The sequence below is a fragment of the Sarcophilus harrisii genome, chromosome 3 (genome assembly GCF_902635505.1).
Source record: "Sarcophilus harrisii chromosome 3, mSarHar1.11, whole genome shotgun sequence".
NCBI lineage: Eukaryota > Metazoa > Chordata > Mammalia > Dasyuromorphia > Dasyuridae > Sarcophilus > Sarcophilus harrisii.
In genome coordinates, this window is record NC_045428.1 from 307164605 (window position 1) to 307189215 (window position 24611).

Here is a 24611-nt window from a genome sequence, read left to right on the forward strand (position 1 = left end):
TTAAGATGTGGCACCTCTTAGCTACACTTACTTAAATATAATGCATCTCTTCCCTGTATGCGCACACAGAGAATAATTAGGTTGCCCCAGGTTTCCAAGCATGGGAAGAAGCTGCAAATGCTGGTCAGACAAGGAAAGTGGGAAGAAGACCAGCAAAAGAGCTAGAACAAACAGAGAGATGAGCAAAGTACAATCTGCTTGATTATAGCTCTGTATGAGGGACCATGTGATAGTGTAATACAAAGACCAATGACTTTAGAGCTGGGCAAACTGGGTTCCAGTGTCAGCTCTACCACCTTGGGCAAGCTCTTCACTTCTGATTTCCTGTATGTAGAATGGAGAAACTAGACATTATCTGTAGCATCTCTGCCAGCACTAAAAGTCTACGAGCCTGTGCTTTGTACATTCACAAAGGGCAAGGGCTGGGAAAAATACCGGGCCTGTGGAAACAATAATATTACAAAAAGGAAAGTTCTGTACAACTTGTCAGATGTTAGAAGGGGAAATGAGATTTCTGTACTGCTTCAAATGTGCTTATCCTTCCTCCCCACAAAAAAATAGAAAGGAGGTTAGAAATAAGGGCTTTGGGAATATTAGAGCAAAGGAAATGATGATTCACCCAATTTGATTTGTTTGCAATGAAAATCACCACTAGGATAGAAAGGGTAAAGGAAGGACCAATGAAATCCTAGGCAGGCACTGGGTAAGAACCTGAGGTATGGAAATTGGATGGAAAAAAATGTCACCTTCATTTACCCTAAGGACTTGGTGAGGGAGGCAGTGGCAAAGAGGGAGAAAGTAATATATTAGGTCACCCTGTCAGAAGGAGCAATTAAAAATAAAGTAAACATTCAAGCCATGTTTTTTAAATGGGTAAACATTTTATTTTTAAAAGAGGGGAACTTAGCCTGATTGCCAACATATGTCTCCCTTGCCCTACATTCAGGGTTGTCAGAACAGTGCTGTTTTGACTATTAGCAGCCTGTAGCTTTGATGCCATGAGGAGAAGTGGGTCTGTGCACTGGAAATGCGAATTCTCATCACCTCCACAGGGGAAAATCCATGAGGCAGCACCTTCCTGGTCCTGGGGATGGAGAGTATAATCTCAGTTGTTGGGAAGACTGCTAAGAATAGGATCAATCACAGTACAGCATGCTCTCCACCCCTCTAAGGGTATCCCAGGCTACTTGTTCACTACTACCAATTGAAGGAGTAATGATCTAACTCAAAGACCATGCATACCCCTATCTTTAGAAGAAGAAAATTTGAGTTCAAATCCCACCTTTAAAGCAATTCATTCAATATCTCTAAAACTCAAGTTCCTCAGATGTAAAACACATTAAAAAATCAGATTAACTAGATGATCTCAGAGGTCCCTTTTAGCTTAATGTTTACTAATACTGTTTCTATTTCTTTTTCCTTCCTCCCTCCCTCCCTCTCCTTCTTTCTTTCTTTTTCTCTCTTTTTCTCTTTCTTTCTTTCTCTTTCTTTTTTCTCTCTTTCTTCCTTCCTTCCTTTTCTTTCTTTTCTTCTTTCCTTCCTTCCTTCTTTCCTTCCTTCCTTCCTTCCTTCCTTCCTTCCTTCCTTCCTTCCTTCCTTCCTTCTTTCCTTCTTTCCTTCCTTCCTTCCTTTTCTTTCCTTCCTTCCTTCCTTCCTTCCTCCCTCCCTCCCTCCCTCCCTCCCTCCCTCTCTTTCTTTCTTTCTTTCTTTCTTTCTTTCTTTCTTTCTTTCTTTCTTTCTTTCTTTCTTTCTTTCTTTCTTTCTTTCTTTCTTTCTTTCTTGTTGAAGTTTAGCACAGGTGCCTCTGTCCCTCTTTTCACGTATGGGGTATAGGCAGAGACTTCACAGAATCAGGAAGTCTCAGAATCGGAAGGGGCCTCAGTGGGCAAGTAGTCCAATATGAACCAAACCAAAAAAGTCTTTATTCAGGATCCAAGCCAAGGGGGTGATCTTTCCTTTATCTGAAAAGCTCCAACTAGGAAACGCTTACTAGCTTTTCAAAGCAGTCCAGTCAGTCTATTTGTTTAAAGTTCTAAATGTAAGGAATGTTTCTTTACATCAACCCCAAACTTGCAACTTCTAATCTTTGTTCCCTGACCTTAAATTCTCCAAAAAAAAATTGGAATAGAGGTAAATTTTCCCACATTCTCTTTAGTACTGAAATAGCAATAGTCTGTGGGTCATATTGAAAATTCACTCTCATTCATGGCCTTGAGCAAGACACTGAAGTTCTCTTGGCCTGCTTCCTAATGCAAAAATGATAGGAGTTGAATTTAATGACCTCAGACAATTACTGACTTGAAATCTATGATTCACTGATCTTCTGTGTGATTTGAGAGACACAGTTTCTGAGTAATTAATCATTTTATTAATAAAACTAGCACTTTATTAATAAAAGTCAGCAGCACTTTTGAAAGCCAAAGATTCTTATGATGGTGAGCTTACAACTTATATGCCTTTGGCAAAGTGGGAATTCCTAAGAGTAGCAATCAATATTAATTGGTTAATAAGTAACAAAGGGATAAATATTATAATGATAGATATGCTATATTTCAGTGAAGGTCTTGGATTACCCAAGTCTTGATCTAAGAGACTTATAAATTTCAGATAACCTATCTGCAAAAAGGAGAATACACATTTTTGGAGACCTTTCTGAGGAAACACATTGAGCAGTAATTCATTCATTGGCCTAAACTGGGAATATCTTTTACTGTCTTATCTTAGATCTTAATTTAGGTAAATCTTTGCTTAAGATTTCTCACATTGGTTGATTTCTGGATGAGGAATAGAAAAGGGGGAAAACCTTGTTCTTAATTCAATAATTATTTATTAAATGCAAAAGAAAAGCATTTCTCTTATCTAATTCTCATCTAAATCTTTGCTACTCTCCTTCATGATCTAGTCTATCATCCAGCATGTTACTTTTATCAGTACTTGCATGATCTTATCAAGTCATCTAAACTTTCCGGATCTCAATTTTCTCATCTGTAAAAGGAAGGCTAGAACAAGATGAGCTCCAAAGTCTTTTTTTATATATATATATATATGATGCTAGGCCTTTGAAAGAATTCACTCTTTTTTCTATAATCCTTAACATTGATTGCAGCCTTGTCCAGTTGGATGAAAGATCCTTAAAGCTAGGGACTATAGCCTGTCTTTGTATCTTCCTTAAGCACGGTAGGCACTTAATACCTTTTTCTTGAATTGAATTGAATAGACCTATGGTATTCAGAAGGTTGGTGATAAAATGAGGTCCCTAACTTGGAGACTTTTGTCCATTTCACAAAATATTGGCCCTAACTCATCTCCCTCTTTGTTTTCTGCCTGGTCTCATTGTCTCCCTTCCTTTAGCTGCAGGTGTTCTGGGTTAGGAAAGAATGCATTATGTCAGCTTTCTGTACCAAGGAACTTTGGCTTGGATTTCTAGGTGCTATTGTGCTTGCTATTTGCTATCTGCTTCCAAGCCAAAGGATGACTTGGCCAAATTGGAAGGATGAATGGATGTGTTGGAAATCTTTTTAGGGATTAACTCCCAAGAGATTCATGGTTTGCTTGCAGAAGTCCATGAACTTGAATATGAAAAAAACGACAACTTTATTTCATTAACTTTTAATTTAAATTTAGCATATGCTTCAATTATTTAAGCACATTATTCTGAAAAGGCATCCATACCTTTCACCAGATTGCTGAAGGAGTCCATAATATAAAAAATATTTAAGAATCCTTCCTCTAGGGCAAAGTTTCCTAAACTGTGGGTTGTGATCTATGGGGTTGTGTAACTGAATTTGAGGCTTATGAAATTATGATTTATTATCAATGTTTGATTTGTATATCTATTTTATATACTTACATATCCTGTAATGTATAAACATTTTTAGGGTAAAAAGGAAACATAAGTGGCAAAAGTTTAAGAAGTTCTGCTCCAGAGGAAGTATCAGATGTATGTCTTTATGATTTCCATGGACAGCTGTACTGCATCATATCATTATAGATTTAGACATGAATGGAACTTTAAACATCTTCTTCAAACTCTTCTTTTCACTCGTGAGAAACTAAGATGAAAAGTTTACCCAAGGTTATATAAGTAATAATTAAGAGACCTGGGCTTTGAATTCAAATACTCCAATTCAGAATACATTTATGCCTTTTTCCCCTTTTCCTCCACTTTGCAATATGATTTTGTGGCTTTGAAAGCCAGGTCTCAAGACCTCACTTCTATCCTTTATTCTACCATTGATGAAGTCCTTGACATAAGTTATAGGTGATTCATGCATCTACATAAAGAATACACCTAGAAGGGGCACCTGATCGTGTAATAGTAGAAGTGAATTCTGGAAATAAGACCAGACTGCAAAGAGGAGGTTGGGACTTGCAACCCCAGAACATTACATGAACCAGAGTCCTTTGAGGAAGTAGAGTAGGGAAATAAGTGATTGGATGGGTTTGTTAATGGAAAAATTAGCCTTTTTATACCCAACACTCTGTCCTTTCCAGTTTTTTTTCTCATTCATGCTGGCCATAATTTTTTCATTTTGCCTTTTCATTTTCCATTTCCTTACTTCTTTATCCTACCTTATTAAATCATTTATTTTCCTCTAAACTTTTAATCTTTCCTTTCCCTCTCTCACTCTTTCACTTACCTTCCTTCCACCTAAGCTATATAGTATAGTAAAACTAAAAGGAAGATCAGAGTCTCAGCCTTCTGAATATGTCTGTTGGCCCAATGTATGAAACAGAATTACAGAATGTTGAAAACCATAAGTTTGCTAGTGATCATTTGGTCCTGCTCCTCATTTGAGAATGAGAAAATAATAATAGCATTTTCGTAGTGCTTTGAAGTTTATAAATCACTTTACAAGTTTTATCATATATTATCCTCTAAACAACCATGGGAAATAATGCTATCATTATTATTATTTTAAAAATAGGGAAACAGATAAATAACAGTTGAGGAATTTGCTCAGGATCACAGAACTAGTTAAGCAACTAATGCGATTTTACCAAAGAGCTGGGAATTGAACTCAAATGTTCTGTGCCAACATTTATGTAAACATGGAATATTGTGAATATTTTAGGAGTGGTTTGAGGAAGATCAAGTATCTTTTGGTATATTGTAAACCAAAACCAGTTTAGACAAGGGAAGATTTGAAACATCATAACTTAGCGACTCATGCTGAGATTATTCCAAAAAGGCCCTGATAAAATTCAGACATCTTTCAGACCTCACAACTCTTCTCAGGCAAAGCCAAGAATGACAGACAGGCAGGTAAATGGATTACCTTGGTTTTGGTGAGTTCTATCTAGCTGCTCTGGTTACTTGTAGGATTAGATTTGAGCCCTTTAGAGAAGTATTATTTGTGTGACAACAGCTGCACCAATAAGATTTTGATTCTGATATGACCATGGAACTGCCCATACCTTTGGCATTCAGAAAACGTAGCATGATTGTGGAATAAAAGTCTGTCTGGTTGTTGGTAATACTCAGATCACTCAGGTTCATCGCTGTTGCACTTAAATTTTCCTTGAGAAAAACCTTTAGAATGATAAAAAAATACAAACTATACTAAAAAAAAAGTTTTCTTCTTATATTTAAGTGTTTATTTAGTATGTATTTATATAACAACATGAAGGGGTTGCTAGATGGCTTATTAGTTCAAATTCTGGGACTGGAGTTAGAAAGAACTGAGTTCCAATCCAGTCTCAGACATCTACTAGCTGTATGATCCTGGGCAAATCACTTAATCCTATTTCCCTCAGTTTCCCCATCTGTAAAATGAGCTGAAGAAGAAAATGGCAAACCACACCAGTATCGTTAACAAGAAAGCCCTAAATGGGGTCATTAAAAGTTGGACATGCCAGAAATTACTGAAGATTACGTGTGTTCTCCTCAAGGATAGGTACTTTTCTCGTATCACCACTGACTGGCATGTAATAGACACAATAAATACTTAGTGATTGAGATTGGTCAAACCTGGACAAGTCAGGTCTTAGCTAGGAATCCCACTGACCAGAGTTTAGAATACTTACACTTAACAATGCTGCCATGTATCCCCAGGAGAACTTTACATCTTACCAAGATTCTCAGAGTGCAGAATTGAGGTTTTCTGGTCTCTTAAGTCCAAGGGATGACTCCACCTTGCAATTATCTGTAATATCCCCGCTGTGTGTAATATCCCTAAACTTCTGTATCTCCCCGTGAGATGTTCTTCTCCTTTGCCCTGGGATTCTTTTACTCCTCATTCCCCATCCATATTCTCTGTAAGCTCTCAGGAGCTCAGGCTTCTTTCCCACCCCCTTGCCCTCCAAACAACTTGCACATTGATAGATTATCCACAGAAGTGCTATTGCCTGTCCAAGTCAGCTTAATAATGCCGTAAGTTACAAATTCATTCAACTGTCTGTGACATGGAGTCTGCAACCTCATACATCAATTTCAGTGAGTGTCTCACATGAGTGATGCTTATATATTGCTAAGTGGCCCCAACTGCACAGACCAGTTAAACATGGCGTTGGACATTAAGAGACATTAACCAGAGGCCCATTTAGTTCCACACCAATTGATCTTCAGGGAAGTAATAATTACAGACACTGACCAATCATGTTACTTCACCAGTCACTCTGCCATATTTACTTGTATATGAGTATGCCTCTTGAACCTGATTTTTTTTCCCTCTGTACCACCCAAGCACCAAAATACAGGGGAAAAAATTGTTGTAGTGCTCATCAGGTGGCAGTCCTGAAAGTATGGCTGTTGTGGGACAGGCGCTTTTGCCTTGCCATAATTATTAAGGCCAAATAATTGATCTGGAGAATAGGAAGGCAGAAACTATTGTCCATAACCTTGGGGAAGATATCAGTTTCTCTGTTTTAGGTTTGTAGCCAGGCAATCAAATTTTGGTCTTTGTTTCTAAACTGGTCCTTCTAGTCCAAATTCAACTATATTGAAAGGATGTGTGTGTGTGTGTGTGTGTGTGTGTGTGTGTGTGCAAGAGAGTCATATGAGACATCTTTGTAGCAGAGTGGTATAGCTCTGAAATTTTTAATTACTTGGGAGACCTTTTGTGTATGTATTTGTATTGGGAACATCCCTGGGAAAAGTTATGGCTACTGATGGTCTTAAGGCAAAGTATAAAATAAAGAACTAGAGGGTGAAGGTCTTATGCCAGGGGCCAGTGATGATTGTATCCCTGAAAACATCTTATGAGCTCTTTTATATTCTCTTAGAAGTGTTTGTGCCAAAAAGTCAAAGGCTTCTGACATTTGATTTGAATAATTACTTGCATAATTTGCTTAAAGTATTTCTAACAACATGATCCTGCACAAGTATATTGCTGATTCATTGTAACCAAGTCCCACCTTGTCATAAAATCACAATGTAACACTAAGTCATTGTTCTGCTGGATACCCATTGGTAAAGTCCCTTAACCTTTCAGCTCCCCAGCCAACTCTTTAAGTTTTATGAATTGTGAACTACCATTGTAGAGAAAGTTTACAGTTGTAGACTTTATATTGTTTGGAGTGATTTTCAACAGGGAGAAATATACACACAAGTCTGGAAAATAGTTATATATGAATATGTGTACATATATGTACATTCATGTAGATATAACCATAATTGTACAATATTTATATGTGCATACATACATGTATGTATGCATGTGCATATATACCTAGACCTAAGCGTATATATTCATATTCTTGGAAGTAATTAAAGATTTTTGGCTGGGTAGACCTACACAGTTAACAGTAAAACCAAATATAAGATTTCTAAGGATTTCTTGGTCCATCAGTCTAACATCCTTTTTGTTAGCAATATAGGATTGTTATGCTCCTTGAGTTATAGAATGAAAGACTGTGATGAGACTTAAGAGAAAATATAATCCTTGCATTTTATAGATGAATAAACTGAGACCTGAAAAAAGTGAAGTAGTTAGCTAAGGGACTATTTTTATTTAGTGACAGAATAACCTACCATCTCACTTAAAAATGAAATGTTGAATCAAAAGGCCACTGTCAACCTAGCTCTATTTGGGATCTTGAGAAGTGTAAGGAATTGGAACATTTTCCTTACTTTTCTATACTATGAAAGTCTCTGAACACCTTTTTTTGGTCCAGAAAACAAGAGGATTTTAAACTAATAAAGTTTGCCAAGCACTTTGCATGTATCATCTCATTTAAGCATCGCTGTGAGGTAAGTGATATTATTAACCTCACTAACAAAAAATGAGCAATTAAGTGAAACTGAGAATAAGCAGTTAAGTGACTTGCCCAAAGTCACACAATTAGTAAGCATTTGAACACAGGTCTTCCTCATTTCAGGTCCAACACTTTAATGAGTCCGACTATACAATTTAGAGAAACCGTGGCAACCTAACTGGTGTCCTTGCTTTGTTTAAAACCATAAAAAATGATTAGAAATTTGCCAAATAGAAGGCAAAAAAACCCAAGAAGATATAATTTAGAATGTTATGCTGATCAAGTAAATAATAGCTGATACGAGGACAAACAGTTTTAGAGATTTGAAGTTAGTCCATTAGGGCTTACCTGTGGAGGAAGGGGAACATGGGCTCTGACATAGTCTTTTGCACAATTTGTTGTGGGGAAAAAGACAATTGATGTTGGAGTTGGGAAACTTGAGTTCAAATCTTGAACTTACTACTACTCACCAGCAAGCTGGGTTTATAGTTAAATGGCTTCATCAATCTAAGGCTATAATTCTTCACTGTCAGGAAGTTGTCATTTCACTCTGTGAGAACTTTTTTTTTCCTCCAATAACATGGTAAATGCCAATAATGTGGTACCATGAAAAGCACACTGGTCCTCGAGTTAGGGAATTGAGGTTTGAATCCCAACTCTGATACTTACAATATCAGATAAAGTTAACCTCCTAATCTTTCCCAGCCTCAATTTCCTCATATGTAATAGCTAACTAGTATTTATTGAACACATTAAAGTTTGTGAAGCTCTGTACATATATTACTTCAGTTGATCCTTAGAGATGCTATTATTATACTTCTTTCACAGATTAAAAAAAAAAACTGAAATGAAGGGAGATTAAGTGACATACCCAGGCTTCATCTAAAATAGGATTAAAATTCAGGTTTTTCTGGCTCCAAGTCTAGCACTCTCAATTACTTCATCATCTAGCCAACTATGGAGAAAGAAAAATAAATTCTAAATCTGTGTTACTATGACCTAACAGGTGAATATTAAAAGTTTCTGTGCCTCAAAAATTCACCATTCTGTGGCCAGCCCAATGAGTTCTTAGCTAGGTTGAACCTTAAATTTCAGAGATGCATCTATTCTTAGTCCATGCTCAAAACCTTTCCAATTTTAGAGTATGCCCTTCTTGGCACAGCATTCTAGGACTCATCCCACCATGAGGCAATGAAGTAAGACTATAGTCATATATCCTACTCAACCCAACTCTCAGGGTTATAATGATGAAAATGCTTGGTAAACCTGAAAAGTCAAGAGAAATATGAGATCTGATTATTAAATTTTTGAAAACATTGCTTCCTCAGATTTTTGCCCATAACATGCCCTGCTGAGCCAATAGCAAATCAGTTTTCTAGCAGTGGGCAAAGTTGATGCCTGTATCAGTCTCCGTGCTGTTTTTTTCATTATGCCTCCAGAGAGAGGCAATAACAGCAGTGTCAGGCTCTCCCATTTAAACCCTGTAGGGAGCATACAGCAGTTCACAGCCATCATTGAGTTTTTGACAGTGTGACAGGTCTCTCAGCTGAAGGTGCAGAAAATGTCTGTCCATTTTGCCAACCTGCCCAAGGAATCGACCTCTCTCCCCTGCATCGGGTGTTTGACAGGGCCTCTGGTTCTGGTCCTTATCCTAAAGAGGTAAATCATGGAAGGAAAAGGACTGTAAAGCTAGAAACCTGTCTCTGTCTCTTGAAGGGAAGGATAGACTAACTGCGTCTTATCGTTTTACCAGCTGATGAATATTCATAGACATGAACATTTTATAAACTCATTTTGGAAAAAAATTAGATCAGCAAAAGTAATTAGATTATTAAAAAGAATGAAGAAACAAAGGAGGTAGGGGATAAAGAAGCAAAGTTAACATGCAGAGACAGATTTTCTTAGGTAGAAAACTATACTATTTCCTCCCTCTCCCTGCTCCCCCCAAAAAAATTTATACAAAAAAAAACAGTTAAACATTCTCATTTGCTTTATTGTTGCAGTAAAAAATGTTGATTTTATGCACTTCTGAAGTAGGGACACACCCTCCATATAGTAAAATCACAAAATAATGTTTTGAGGTTTTCATTTTATCTTCTTTCTGGATCAAGAAAAATTGTGAGGGGAAAAAGGCTTCAGTGAGTACTGAGTGACAGGTTAAAGGGCTCCAATAAAGATTAGATGGTCCACTATCTACTGAGGAAATTGCATAAAAGTGGTTATTCCTTCTTGCTTCTATTAATTTCCTCTTCCTGGCTGCTTGGAGATGCTTCATATCCTGATGCAGCAGATGGGGATGAGAGGTACTTTCCATTATCTCAATCACTGCACTGTTTATGAGACACTTAATCTGTTTCTTTATAAAGTAATAGTATTGTAGGTGATAGATTTAGTGTCAGTAAAAGTCTGTGTGTAGGGAGGGGTGGAGGGGAGGAAAAGCACTTGGGAACATTGTAAGCACCCGTCATTCGTTATGGCTTTGAAGTAAAGAGAGAAGTTGGGTGGGCGTTCCAAGGTGACCTTCTGGATGGCAGCTAGCTGTAGCCAATTACAGGTCATTCTCTCTTGATGAAGAATGGGAATGTAGTTCACTGTATTTCTGGAGTAGACACAGAGATGCTGAAAATATTCATTTTCATGGAAGGAAGCAAGTGTTTTATTAATGCCCCTCTAAGAAGGAAAATTTTGCTTCTTGATGTTCCCAGGTCAAAGGCTTAGTGGCAAAAGTATTGGATTTGTAGTAAGAAAATGACCAAATGAATTAATGAAAGAATGAATAAAAGTGACTCAAAAAGCATTCATTAAGTGCTTAGCTTGGGCTGAGCTCTAAGGATATAAAGGCAAAATCAAAGATAATTCTTAAACTCAAGACCCTTCAGTTCTAAGAGAGAAGGCAAAGGGGCACTTTGGTCCAAAAGTTATAGAGTAGGGAATAGGTATAGGTCAAAACAGCACATCCAGGAATAATGGGAATTGATTTGATTGAGGAACCCAGGAAGCTGATGAGAAGAGTAGGAGGGGGTCACAGAGAGGGCTTTTCCTGAAAGGAGTACAGGACAGGCATTATTCACCCTCTATATAATCATGGGTGAGTGTCTTATCCCTATGAGCCTCTATTTTCTCATCTAAAAAAGGAAAAATTTTCAACTAGTTAATCTCTAATATTCCTTGGACCTTCCCAGGTTCAGTAAGATCCTAGAGTTAGAACTGTCAGTGACCTTAGAGACTATCTGTCCTAATCCTCTATATTTTACAGATTAGAAAACTGTGGCCCAGAAAGCTTAAAGGACCTTGCCTAAAATGACATAGGTAGGAAGTGGAAGAGGCAGGATTTGAACACAGATCTAATGTTTATTAACATACAAAAAGCTATAGAAACTCTATGTGTTTTATTTGTTTTGAAAACAATTTATTAGAGCATACCATCCCAAGATTGTACAGGAATTTGACTGCCTTATTTATACAAGGCCCCCTACATGAGTGACAAATGTACATTTTTTGCAATGCAAATTTTTTTTTTACTCCTTCACTCTGAACAACTAAGCTATATTGGGGTGACAGTGCCACCTGAGGGGAGGCACAGGGCATATTGATCTATTAAATCTAACTAGTCATCCACAGCTTGCTTCTCATGGGAATTGAATACATTTGATAATTTCCCTTTAAATCTCTTTGCTTTTCTAGGCAGTATGTCCTCTTTAATCCTATTCTCTACTTCCTTCCTTTTTTAATTCCAAAATTATTGCTCTCTGTCTCTCTTTTTCTCTCTCTTTCTTTCTGTCTCTCTCTGTTTCTCTTATCTCTCCTTCTCTGTCTCTGTCTCTCTGTGTGTCTCTCTGTTTCTTGTCTTTATCTCTCTCCCTCTATATCTCTCTTTGTTTCCCTGTCTTTCTCTGTCTCCCTCTCTGTGTGTATGTCTCTGTATGTGTGTGTCTCTGTTTCTTGTCTCTGTCTCTTGTCTTCCTACCTCCCTCTCTTTCCCTCTCTTCCCCCCTCTCTCTTTCTCTGTCTCTCTCTTTCTATTTCTGTCTCTTTATCTGTCTTCCCCCCTCCCCATTTGTATATTTGTTCTCCATTTCCTAGATATTCACTAACTCTTAATTATGGATCATAAGTGTAAGAATAATTCTGGTGACACACCTATATCCAGGAAAAGGAAAACTGCTAAGTTTTGAAGGGAAATTAAACATAATAAAGAACCAAGAAGCATATGTGTATCTTGGACAAGTGCTACAGATGGATAATGAGCTCTGGCTGGATTGCATTTGGGAAACTATATGGTGCTTTTAATGATCCCAAATTGGCCTTCACTACAGAAGCTCATCTTTTTAATGCCTGGTGATGCTCTGTGACCATGAATCGTGGAGTACCATGAGCTTAGCAGTGCAATTACAGATAACCTAGAGGGCAATACAAAGACTCATAGTGGGTATAAACAGACTGCAGTGAAGTATCAATGACTTCTGGTATACCAGAAGTGATATAAAGATGTTATTGGGAATTGTATGACCAGAAAAGGAAGTGGGCCAGTCATGTAATAAGAATGAAAGAGAAATCCATTTCCCAGTCCTGACCTTTCTTCTCCAGACCTGTTCTACATCTATATTTCCAATTATCTAGGTACTACCATTCCCTGAATATAACTGGCACTGCATGTTTTAAAAGAAACTTATTACTTCCCCCCCAAATCTACTCATTAGAAATATCTGGGTTCATATCCTGTCTCTGCCTCATACCTACTATGTGACCCAAGGAAATGAGCCAAGACTATGTATGAGTTACAAAGAGGATCTGATTCATCCTGAAAGAGAGAATTTCTCATTGAAAGTTTCTTACCTCAATGAATGGGCAGCCTCCATAATCCAGGGCATCTCTTTTCTCTTTAGCCTTCTCTCTTTCATATTACTCTATTCATAAACTCTATGTTCCAGCTGACTTTCAATTTATGCATGGACTGGATATGCTTAAATATACTGTCACCATCCTGAGCTAGCATTATCATTGGCTTTTTCCTTTTCCTACTCCTCATCACTTCTCACTAAAAGAAGGCCAATGGCAATGATTGCCCCAGCCCATTTTCTTTGCAGACCTATGATTGATTTTCCCTGCCATAACTTGGTAATTCTCTTTCTCTTAATATTTCTCCTAGAACTGTGTTTTGTATCCTTCTAAAGCACATTTTGCTTTGTATCCTTCTAAAGAAAGTATAAAGGGTTATGATTGTATAGGTATCTGTCAATATCTTAGCTCCACTAAAGTATAAACTCCATAAAAGTAAGGACTGTATCTTAGTCTAAATTGTATGCTTCTCTCAGTTCCTAGTACAGTAAATCCTCTTCTGTGAAAGAGGAAATTAATACAACTTTGTAGAATTGAATTGAATTTATTGAACTAGTACTTCATCTAAAAGGTATATTGAAACCCCTGAGATACTCATAGAACAAGAAGAAATCCTCTTGCAAATACAGATAATTCTATGGAGGACTTATGGGGGGAGATGCCAAAACAAATCATGGACAAGAATGGCACAGGATAAATGAGAATTTCTGCAGTCTCCAATAATGGAAGAGACATGAACATTGATGGTTTTGGAAAGTAGCATGATGTGGCAGATTTGAAATGAAATCCCTACTCTTCATTTTACTATGTGTTCTCGGGAAAATCATGACATCTTTGTTTCCTCAGTTTCCTTATCTGCAAATTTAGAGGACTGGGCTAGATGTCCTCTCATGGTTTCTGTGATGTGAATTATCTCCTTAGGATTTTTTTTAAAAATACATTTACTTCAGTGATATTCTTATTGACCTGGCAGGTTTTGTGCTAAGGCTTCAGGCCACAAAGATCAGGTAAGTAATTTCCTCTTTAGGAGTGAAAAGAAAGATAAATTTAACCCTTCGCTAGAGCATTCACCTCCTTCCTTATTTTCTTTTCTCTTTATGAAGTTTCAGCTTTCATTCAGCACTTTCCCCTTCTCCTTCATATCTGTCTTTAAAAATAGGAAGCCTATTGCCCTGAAATCTGTAGCCCCTTAGGAAGATTCAGAAGAAATCCATTTTCATGCCCTTTGTGGATCTCAAAGGCATTTGCTTATTCCATTACTTAAGTTATCACACTAAAGGTGAGGAGGCTTTTAACAACAACAAGGGAAAAAAGGTGAAAATACACTCTTTTGGGAAAGAATTTGCAGCAACATAGAGTATTTGAGCCAGAATAAATCTAGAAAAATTATCTAAGCTATCCCTCTGCCTTTCAGAAAAGTGTCATTTTTATCATTCTGGCTAATGCTCTTAGATTGATTAAGATCCCATATATTTTCCCAGTTTTAGCCTTTCACTCCTCATCATCTCAAAAAGTCAGATATTCAATTGTACAAAGCATTCTTCTAGGCCTAGAGGACAAAGAGATGAACTAAAGAGAATCCTTTTCCTTAGGGAATTTAAATCTGATAAGGGAGATTAGAAAAATGTAATGCTTTAGTTATATAACTATAATGAGAGTTAGACTTGAATAAATATATAAGAAAAACACCCAAACATAAAAGGAGAGAATTGAGAAAGGAGAGACCACTCTTAATTGGTAAAGAATGGCTTCCTAGAGGAGGTGGTATTTATGACTAGTCTTTAAAAGAAGGTAAGAATTTCAACAGGCAGAGATGTCAAGGATCTGCGTAATATCCATTTCTTGCATGGAGATATATTACTCAGAAGCACTGAGGTATCAATAGTTAAGACCAAACCTGGAACTATTTAAAATTTCAGATTTTTCTGAAATAATTAAGAAGAATGAAAGAGAGCAGGATAAAATGAAGTCAGAAATGTAGGTTAGATCCAAAATATATGAGGAATTGAGTTTGCAAACTAAATTAAGCATTATATTTTTATTTATGTTTTTATTATATTAACTAAAAATTTACATATTTATTATATAGGGATGCACATAAAAGTATTTTTGAATAAGTGAATGACTTAGTTAAAACTGATCAAGGAAGAAAGGTCTCCAGAACATTGAGTGAACCCCCTTTGGGGAAAACATGGAAAGAATCATACGGGATGGACAGATATGGATGGGATGTATTCTACATCATTGGAAGGAACTCCTGATATTGAGGATGGCGTGGGAGAAGGCAGTAAAGAACACCATTACAAGGCTTTAAGCAAATAGAAAGGAAGTAATACAATCAAAGTTGAATCCAAAAAGCAAGACACATGATTCTGCCTGAAGAAGGGAGGAAGTGTAAAAGCTAAAGATAACTAGAGAATTTGTACTTTCAGGAACTGCAAGGAAGAAACTACTATAAATAGAGCTAGGGGAGTTAAAACATTTTGGAATAGGAAGAATAGGGATATGATTTGCCTTAGGAAGTGTTGGCTTTGAGGTGTTAATGGGACAACCAACTGGAACTATCCAATAGCCAGTTAAAAATATGGAATTGTAGCTTTGGGGAGAGTTTGGGGCTAGTTTTATACATTGGAGAGCCCTCCACAGAGAGGTGATAATTGAAGTCACTGGAGGGAATAAGATACTAAGAGTTTAGAGGGAGTTTTCCTTGTGGAAAAAATTCTTGAGTGGCTAGAGAAGAAAAAGAACCTAGCAAAGAGTCTGAAAAAGCAAGAATAAGAATAATCAGAGGGATAAAAAGAAAACTTGGACAGGAAGTATTTCAAATGTCATGGGACTATTAAGAATGCAAGAAAGACATAGTAAACATGCATTACCAGGCATTGTGCTAAAGTACTTTACAAATATTATCCCATTTGATCCTCACAACAATCCTGACATAACAAAATCACAGATTTATTATTATCCCTATTTTACAGTTGAAGAAATTGAAGTAGATAGGAATTAAGTGACTTGCTTAGGACCACACAGTTAGTAACTATATGAAGCCAGATTTGAATCTAGAGTCTTCCTGACTGCAGGCCCAGTGTTTTGTCAACTGTACTACCTAACAGATTAAAGTCTTTCCTAGATTTGGAATAAGAGATCTGGGTTTGATTATTTTAAATACTTCATAGTTGATGGGAAAATCACAATTTCATTTTAAAATTAGGATACTAATAATTGTATGGTTGACCTCACAAGGTTACTATGGTTACCATATGAGATGATTCTAAAAAAATAAGGTTTTACAAATTTTAGAAATCCTATATAGATGTGATAATTACTCACAGGACAATAGAAGAGCATATGGTAGGCATGAGTAATGGTAAGAGATTATTAAAAAGGAATTACTTAGAAATAGCAGAGTAAAGAATATCATCACAGAAATGTGAATGGGAAAAAAATGGGTTACTCACATGGCAAGAAAGAAAGATATCTGTGGACAGCCTACATCCTCCAAGTATTCACTGGATGCCAAGACAAAGCAAGAAAAGACCATTAGCTTAATTTGGGGATCCCTTCTCATTGTACTCTCACCTTTTGCTATGGCAAATTTATGGAGATAAGATTTATGTAGGATGAGCATAAATGGATGGTTTGTAATCTGTAGCCTTGGATCTCGATATTTTATTTAAGTAAGGAGTAAATAAAGGAGAGTTGTGGCTAAAAGATATATTCAACGGATAACTTGAGAAAAAGACACTGGTTGTCTCATAGAAGAGGAGTTAAAACAGATGACAAAGGAGTCTGTGGAATCCCCCTTACTGGAGGCATTAAAAAGGATTTCATCAACTTAGGGTGGCCTACTTGGCAGCAATAAAGAAATAGATGCTTTAAGTCCCTGACAGTGTAAGGATGGCAACTTTAGAGCCTATGATTTTACTATGAGAGAACCACATTATTTCTCTTGTGATTAATTTTCATCTGTTCTTATCTCATTATGTTCCAGCTTGCCCAGCAGGAATGTTCAAAGCGAATCAGGAAGTGGGGGTTTGTTCGCAGTGCCCATCCAATAGCCGTTCTCCTTCAGAGGCCTCTCCCATCTGCACCTGCCGCACAGGCTATTACCGGGCAGATTTTGACCCACCGGAGGTGGCCTGTACCAGTAAGTACCTGTATTGGCTGGCATGGACTTTTGTTTTCTGGCTGCATCAATATGGAGAAAATGGAATAGTTAACCCACCCCCCTCCCAATTTTCTGAGTTTTAAATATTTTTCTTACATAATCTTTTCACAGTAACAAAAGAAGCAACCAAACAGTTATTCCTACTTTTCTGAAAAAAAGATACATTTTATTTATATTAATAACACGCATCTTCATTCCCATAATCTCACCCTCTATTATATTTTGCTTAAATGAGAAACTATTCTATTCAGGAAGGAACTATATAGGAAAGAAAAAATACAATAAGAAAAATAAGTGGGAACTGTTTGATCCTTAAGAGAGGTAAAGAGGATTAATTGTCCAGGCTTGTCAAAATATGTTACTAGTCTATTAAGGATATTTATTACAGTGCCTGGCATATTGTAGGTTTTTAATAAATATTTGTTGATTGAATGATGGATGGGGAATTTTTAAAAGTAACATAAAGTCAGATGGAATGTGGTTTTCTTGAGCTACAAGAAGATGGTCTTCATCTTAAGCTTTCCAGGACTTAATCAGCTGAAACTTCAAATATAGCAGGGAGGTATGTGACAGGTGGAGGAGACCATGGTAGAAATCTGTTCAAAGGCCCTTTTTTGCTGAGTCAACTGAGACTTTATATTCTTCTCTTGGCTACTTGAGGCTGATCAAGATTATTTTGGTCCACAATCTCTGGACTGTAATTTCTCACTTCTTCTGAGCATTCTGCTAGATTTTTTAAATTTACTCATAGAAGGCACTTCTGCCTATGATCAGGAGACAAATGTTATTCAGTTGTTTGACTGGAAGGAAAAAATTGCCATTGGTCCATTTGTGGTTTAGTTTAGATCCTCTCTTCCCCCATGGACAACTGAGAGAAAAACTGAGACATGGAAGAGTTGTCCCCAAAATGAACAGATTTCGAAAACTATGCTGTGCTAACTGGGGCCACAAATAGTTTGGGTGATAAAAATAGACAAACAGTCTAAGAATATCATCTCTGTGTTGTCTACTTAGTGTTAATTTTTCTACCAGTTAGTTTTCTTGTGAAAACTCAAAGAAGAACTCTAATTCTCATTTCTGCTTGGAACACTTGCCCATTGGAACAAAAATATATGCATATACACGTGTATAAATATTGTAATACACACAAATGTGAATATATACATATATATGTATTCATATATGTGTATATGGATGTTTGTACACATACACATACATATATCCTCCCCAATGAACGAGTATTGGATGTTAGTGTACATGATATGGATGAAAATTTAGTAGAAGAGTCAGAAAAGAAGCTGTCATTATATAAACAGGAAGAGAACCAGGAGAAAGCTGTATCATAAAAACCTAGAGAGAAAAAGATTTTCAAGAGAAGAGGATAATCAGAATATCAAAGACTACAGAGTAGTCTAGAAGATTGAGAATTGAGAGCCATTGGATTAGGTGATTAAGAGATCATTGGTTACTTGGGAGAGAAATCAGTAGCCAGGCTACAGAGAGGTAAGAAGAGAGTGAGAGGAAAGGAGGTGGAGGCAAGATTGGAATGGCTTTAACTGCAAAACAGAGGAGAGTTATGGGACAATTGCTAGCAGAGTTAGATTGATCTAGTGAGACAATTTTTTGAAAATAAAGAAGTCACGGGTATGTTTGTAGGGAGGAAGAAATCAGCCAGTAGACAGGGAGATATTGAGGATAAGTGACCGAGTAGGAATGAAAGAAGAGAATATATAGGAGAAAATGGGATTGTTTGAGGTTTTAGAGGGGTTTTCCTTAACATTGCAAGGAGAAGGACCATCTTTTCATGTGAGACAAGAGTGAAGAAGGAAAAAGTAGTAGAAGGTATCTCAGTGTTATGAAATGAAAAAGAGAAAAGAGGGAGCTCTCAGTGAATGATCTTTTTTTCAGTGAAATATGAAGAATGGATTTAAATGGGGGTAAAGGGAAGGGGAGCTTTGAAAAGATTTGGGAATCTGAGATGAAAAGGTTTGGGAAAGCATCTGTGGAAAGTCCATTAGTAAGTTGGTAAATTATGCAGGTACAAAAGTTTTCCCAGAGACTAGAGCAGACTAGAACATAGTAGATGGTAATAACTCTGGAGTCAAAGGATCTGAGTGCAAATCTCATTTCTGATGCTTATTATCTTTAAGATTTTGAATAGCCTGATCAATATCTCTGAGCCTCAGGTTCCTAACCAGATGGCAGTAAAGTGGTGCCATAGTGCATAGAGTACTGGGTCTGAAGTCAGGAATATTCATCTCCCTAAATTCAAGTCAAGCCTCAGACATTTGCCAGCCATGTGATCTTGAGCACGTCACTTAATTCTGTTTGTCTCAGGTTCCTCATCTTTAAAATATGATGGACAAGGGAATGGTAAATCATTCCACTATTGCCAAGAAAATCCCATGAAAGAGTAAGATATGATTAAAATGACTGAACTAGAAAAAATAACATATTAGATGGTTTCTGAGGTCCTTTCTAATTTTTATGTATGATTCCATGAACATAGGTAATCAAAATTCTCATTTTTGGCTCCTTCAACTTGTGACTAAAGTATTCTTTATCTTGGCTTCATCCTGTGATCTTCCTTGGGTCCATTTTCTAATACAGCATTGTATCATATTTTTGACCCGGGAAACATGATAAAATTTTGTTCTGAGGTATGGGAAACTCCTCCTGTTACAAGAGTTCAAATTTTGTCACCTACTTTTTGGAAGATTTAGTCTTTTAAAAGGTCTATGGAAACACCGTTCCACAATGGGCAAATTCACCCTTATTCTAAACCAGTTTTCTTCTTCCTTATACCCATCTGCTTTGCTGACTTCTGCTTTCCTCTGAAAAATGTGTTCCCTTATGTACTATGTGTATGTGTGTATGTGTGTATATGTAGGGGTATATATGATGTATATATACATATATGTATGTATGTATTTCCCATTCCTAATTACTTTATTCCCTAGTTTCAAATCTGTATGGTTGTTCTATTATATTCACTCCACTTCTCTCCACTTGAAGTTCATGCTATATATCTTTCTTGCCCATTTCAAATTTCGTTCTCTAAGATCCAATTCTCCTTTCTTAGATAATTTTTACATCCACTCATTCTATTTTATCTCACCCCACAACCCTTACTTCATAACTTCAACATCTATGTTAACAAGTCATACAATGCCTTTATTTCACAGTACCTCAATCTATTCAACTCCAAAGATATTTCTCTATTCGTATCATGTATTGAAATAATACTATTTCTTTTCAGTGCTGAGTCTCAAAAATAACGACAGTAACTCCACATGCTCATATCAAAATCTAGATAACTTGGTCTATAGCCATTTCCAATCCGTAACCATTCATCTAGCAATCTAACCAGCTCAGGCTAATTTCCCAATCATTTCATACTATCCATAGACAGACAGAAACTAATGGTGTCTCTACTCAGGGTTTCCTGTTCTACTATAAATTTGAATGAGATAACTATCCTTTGTGTCAATGAGCTAATCCATAAGGGGACAGTTAAACATGCATAAATAAATTGATGGAAGAAACCCCAGATATTTATGCAGGGGCACTTTGGAGTTCTTCTAAGGGTATCATCACTATGGGATTTCATTAAATTTATATGGTAACCTCTCAAAAGTGCTAAGAAATGTGGTTTCTCAGGGACTGTTTAGAAAGCACATAGGTCTAAGATTAAGGAGGTCTGTTTTCTTGTTCAGACTTTGTCAGTAATGGGAAATTAAATAACTGGTAGTCTTTCCAGGTTATACTTTTCTTGTGTGTAAAATAGGATAGAAACTGGTGGCAGAGGACTAGTTGGATTTTATCTTTAAGCTCTCTTTCAGCTTTCCTAGTCATCAACATCAGTTTTCCCTAACACGGATGCTTATAGATCCAGATTACTACCTCTAACATATATGATAGTTGATAAGAATATAACTTGTCTTAATATTTCCACTATTGTGCTATCCATGAAGTGAGATTTCCTAGCTATGAATATATTTTAATAGGAAATCATCAAGAAGATTTCTTTACTTATTTCTGAGCATCCCTATTTTTGAACCCTGAAACATTTCCCTGGTGTGAACCATAATTCATTCACACAGTTATCGTACACCGATGTCGTTTGTGTCATTATCACTTAGTATCACAAGGCACTGCTCCATAAGTTCTCTGAAGTACACTTTCCTTGCCTGTAACATAAAGATATTAAACTCAATGACCTCGGTGGCCTCTGTTTATGTCTCTATCTTCCTATAATCCCTAACTTGATACCCTGTGACTACCAGCTTTTCATCTGCCATCTTTCCTCTTCATTTAGCATACCCATCCACTCAAAGACCTTCAAACATTAATCTTCCTGCCTATTGGCCTTCTTCTTACCACATTTGCTCTTTTAGTATTAGACTTCAAGGAAAGTACTTCAGAGAATCACAGAAATTAGACTTGGAAAACATTGCAACAATTATGTCCAACCCATATACTAAAATAATTCCTACTTGGAATTCTCTAATGAGAGAAACACAGTTTCTCTTGAAGCAGTCCATTCTACTTTGAGATAGAGCTCATTGTTAGATGGTTTTATGGATGTCAATTTGAAATTTGATTCTTTGAACGTTATACGCATCATGTCTGGGTCTGTTCACTGGCTTCCAAAAGAACTAGTCTAATGTCTCTTCCATTTGAAAAATGTTTCAAAACCTGTGGGCAGTAATCATGACTCTAGGCACTGACCTGTATCTTCTTTCTTTAGATTAAACATCACTATTTCCTTCACCTGCTCATTATATAGCATACAGTATGGATTCCTATCATCCTAGGGTCAGCTGGGTGACTCAGTAGACTTACTAGACCTGGAGTCAGGAAAACTGCACATCAAATCTAACCTAGGAAAACCTCAAATCAAATCCAACCTTGAACATGTAAATAGCTCTGTAATTCTGGACAAGTCACTTAGCCTATCTATCTGAGGCTCCTCATCTATAAAATGGAGATAATAATAATATTTATTTCCCAGGGTTGTTTTGAGGATAAAATGAGATAATATTTATCACATACTATGTAAACTTTAAAGTGCTATATAAATGCTAGGTGGTGTTATTATAACTATCTTTTAGTTATAATCTTTTATCTTTTAAATAAATAATATTTTTAAATAAAAGTTTCAACTTCCAAATTTTATCCCTCCCTTCTCCCTCCTGATGTGATAAACAATTAGATATATGTTATACATGTGCAATCATATAAACCATTTCTATGTTCGTCATTATGAATGAGAAAACTCAAATAAAAGAAAAATAATGAAAGAAAAAAGTGAAAAATATCATGCTTGAGTCTGTATTCAAGCAATATTGATTCTTTCTCAGGAAGTGGATAGTATGCTTCATCACTAGTTCTTTGGTTGGTTTCTTCTAGACATTTTTCAAATATGGTCTGATGACAATATAATAGATTATGTCTGCCTTAGCCCTAGAAACTTTGTATCTCTTAATGCATCCCATGGTTACATTATTCTTTTTGGTTGCTATATTACAATGTTAACTTGCATTGGTCAAACATTGCATTGGACATCTCATTAAAAAACATTGGAACTGTCTTAATCTTGCTTCCATTATGTAGAACTTGTGAAGCTTTTTTGGAGGAAGGTGTTTTTGCTTTTGAATGGGAGGACAAGATTTGATATTTCTCTCTATTGGTCCTCATCTTATTAGATTCAGTTAAAGGCTGTAATCTGCTGAAATCTTTTTGGATCTTGACTTTCTCTATTAGGTATCCCTTCATTAGCAATTGTATCCTTTGCAAATTTGATGAGCATGCCATTTATACATACATTCCATGCTCATTCCCATCCCCATGCCTCTTCTTTTGCCATTTCTTTATCTGAAAATCCTTCATTTCTCTTCTCTACCCCTCCAAATACTTCCAATTTCTTGAAGGCTGAAGTTCTATCTCCATAAAAGCTCCATCTCTCATCAATTTCCCCATTTTCCAAACTCCCATTGCATTCCCCATTGTCACTTATAATTTAATTTTTTCTCTGATGATTTCATGAGTCTTAGTCATGTTGCTCCAAGTAAATTATCAACCTATGAGCAGGGATCATACCTTGCACTTCTTTGTCTCCTTCATAAAGACTAGCTTTCTGCCTAGCCCAGAGAAAGTGCTCAATAAATCTATTGTGATTGACTGATTAATTGAATGCTAGGTGAGGAAATTTATACATTCAGTTTCCTGCAATAAATCCAATCTCTATTGAATCAAAAGAAGGACAGACAGATGGCCCATGTAAACTGACAACTGGAGTAAAATCAGTGCAAGGAATGTCTCTATTGCCACTGTGCTGTTCTTTTTTTCCACTTCACACACTTCCTTGGTTAGAGATAATGTCATCTCCCAGAAACCAGAACAGGTCAGAAGTGCATACTAGTCTAGTGAGGCAGCAATGGGAATGTTTGCTTAGAAATGTGTTAATGTAAAATCAGTATTGAACTTGTAGTCCAAAGACCTAGTTTCAAATCCTACCTATTCTTTTTTAGTCTGTGTGACTTAAACAAAGGGTCCTATAAATCAATAGCTAGTATTTATAAAACTTTAAGGTTTGCACAATATTTTACATATATTCTCTCATTTGATTCTCAATGAAGTAGTTACTACTAAGAACCCCTTTTTTATAGATGAGGACTAAACTGAGATTCTGAACTTGGGATCTATAAAGTTTAAAAAGATTGTAATGATTTCAATATAATTGCTATCCTTTGTTTTTCTTTATATAGATAATATATGTACATTCTATATATGCACAAAATAGTATTCAAATGAAATATAAAAAACATTTTGCAAACAGAGTGTTCTATGGGTTAATATTCTTTATGGGTTATCATCACTATCATCACCACCACCATCATCTTCATTGAGTCCATACACTCTACTAGACCACCAAAGAGGTCCATGAGACATGATCATTTGGGGAACTTCTATATAAAAATGTTCTATGAAAGAATTGACTAGCCCAAGAAATATGGGAGCTTACTGACTTCATCGTTATTTGTAAATCTAGCACTTAATTAAATATACCATTTGTTTCTATTGTAAAGAGTCTATTCTTTCAAAGAAGCTGGATATATGTAAGGATATGAAAATGTTTCTCATGCATCTTAATGAGACAGTTATGAGAAAAGATATTTGGCAAAGAAATGGCTTTGCCTTTAGGTAGAATGTGCTCTCATGTGTGAAGTATTTATCCAGAAGCACTTTCTTTCTCCTTTGCTATTTCACTCCCTTTCTTTCCTCTTTCTTTCCCTTCTCTCGCACTCCTTTTCTTTTCCATCTTGATTTTTCCCTTTGCCTTTGTTATAACTTGGGTTTTCAGTGTCCTTGACAAATTCTGTTTAGTCCCATGAGAAGCTTTCAG

General features: G+C 36.4%; 1 protein-coding gene across 5 annotated transcripts in view; it reads left to right on the plus strand.

The window, feature by feature from the left end:
* EPHB1 (EPH receptor B1) overlaps window positions 1-24611 on the plus strand; it is a 705608-nt gene that overhangs the window by 459501 nt on the left and 221496 nt on the right. For all 5 annotated transcript variants that reach the window (XM_031959775.1, XM_031959773.1, XM_031959774.1 and 2 more), the window contains exon 4: window positions 17027-17182. In XM_031959775.1, coding sequence (XP_031815635.1) covers window positions 17027-17182 — 156 coding nt within the window. The remainder of the gene's footprint in view (window positions 1-17026; window positions 17183-24611) is intronic.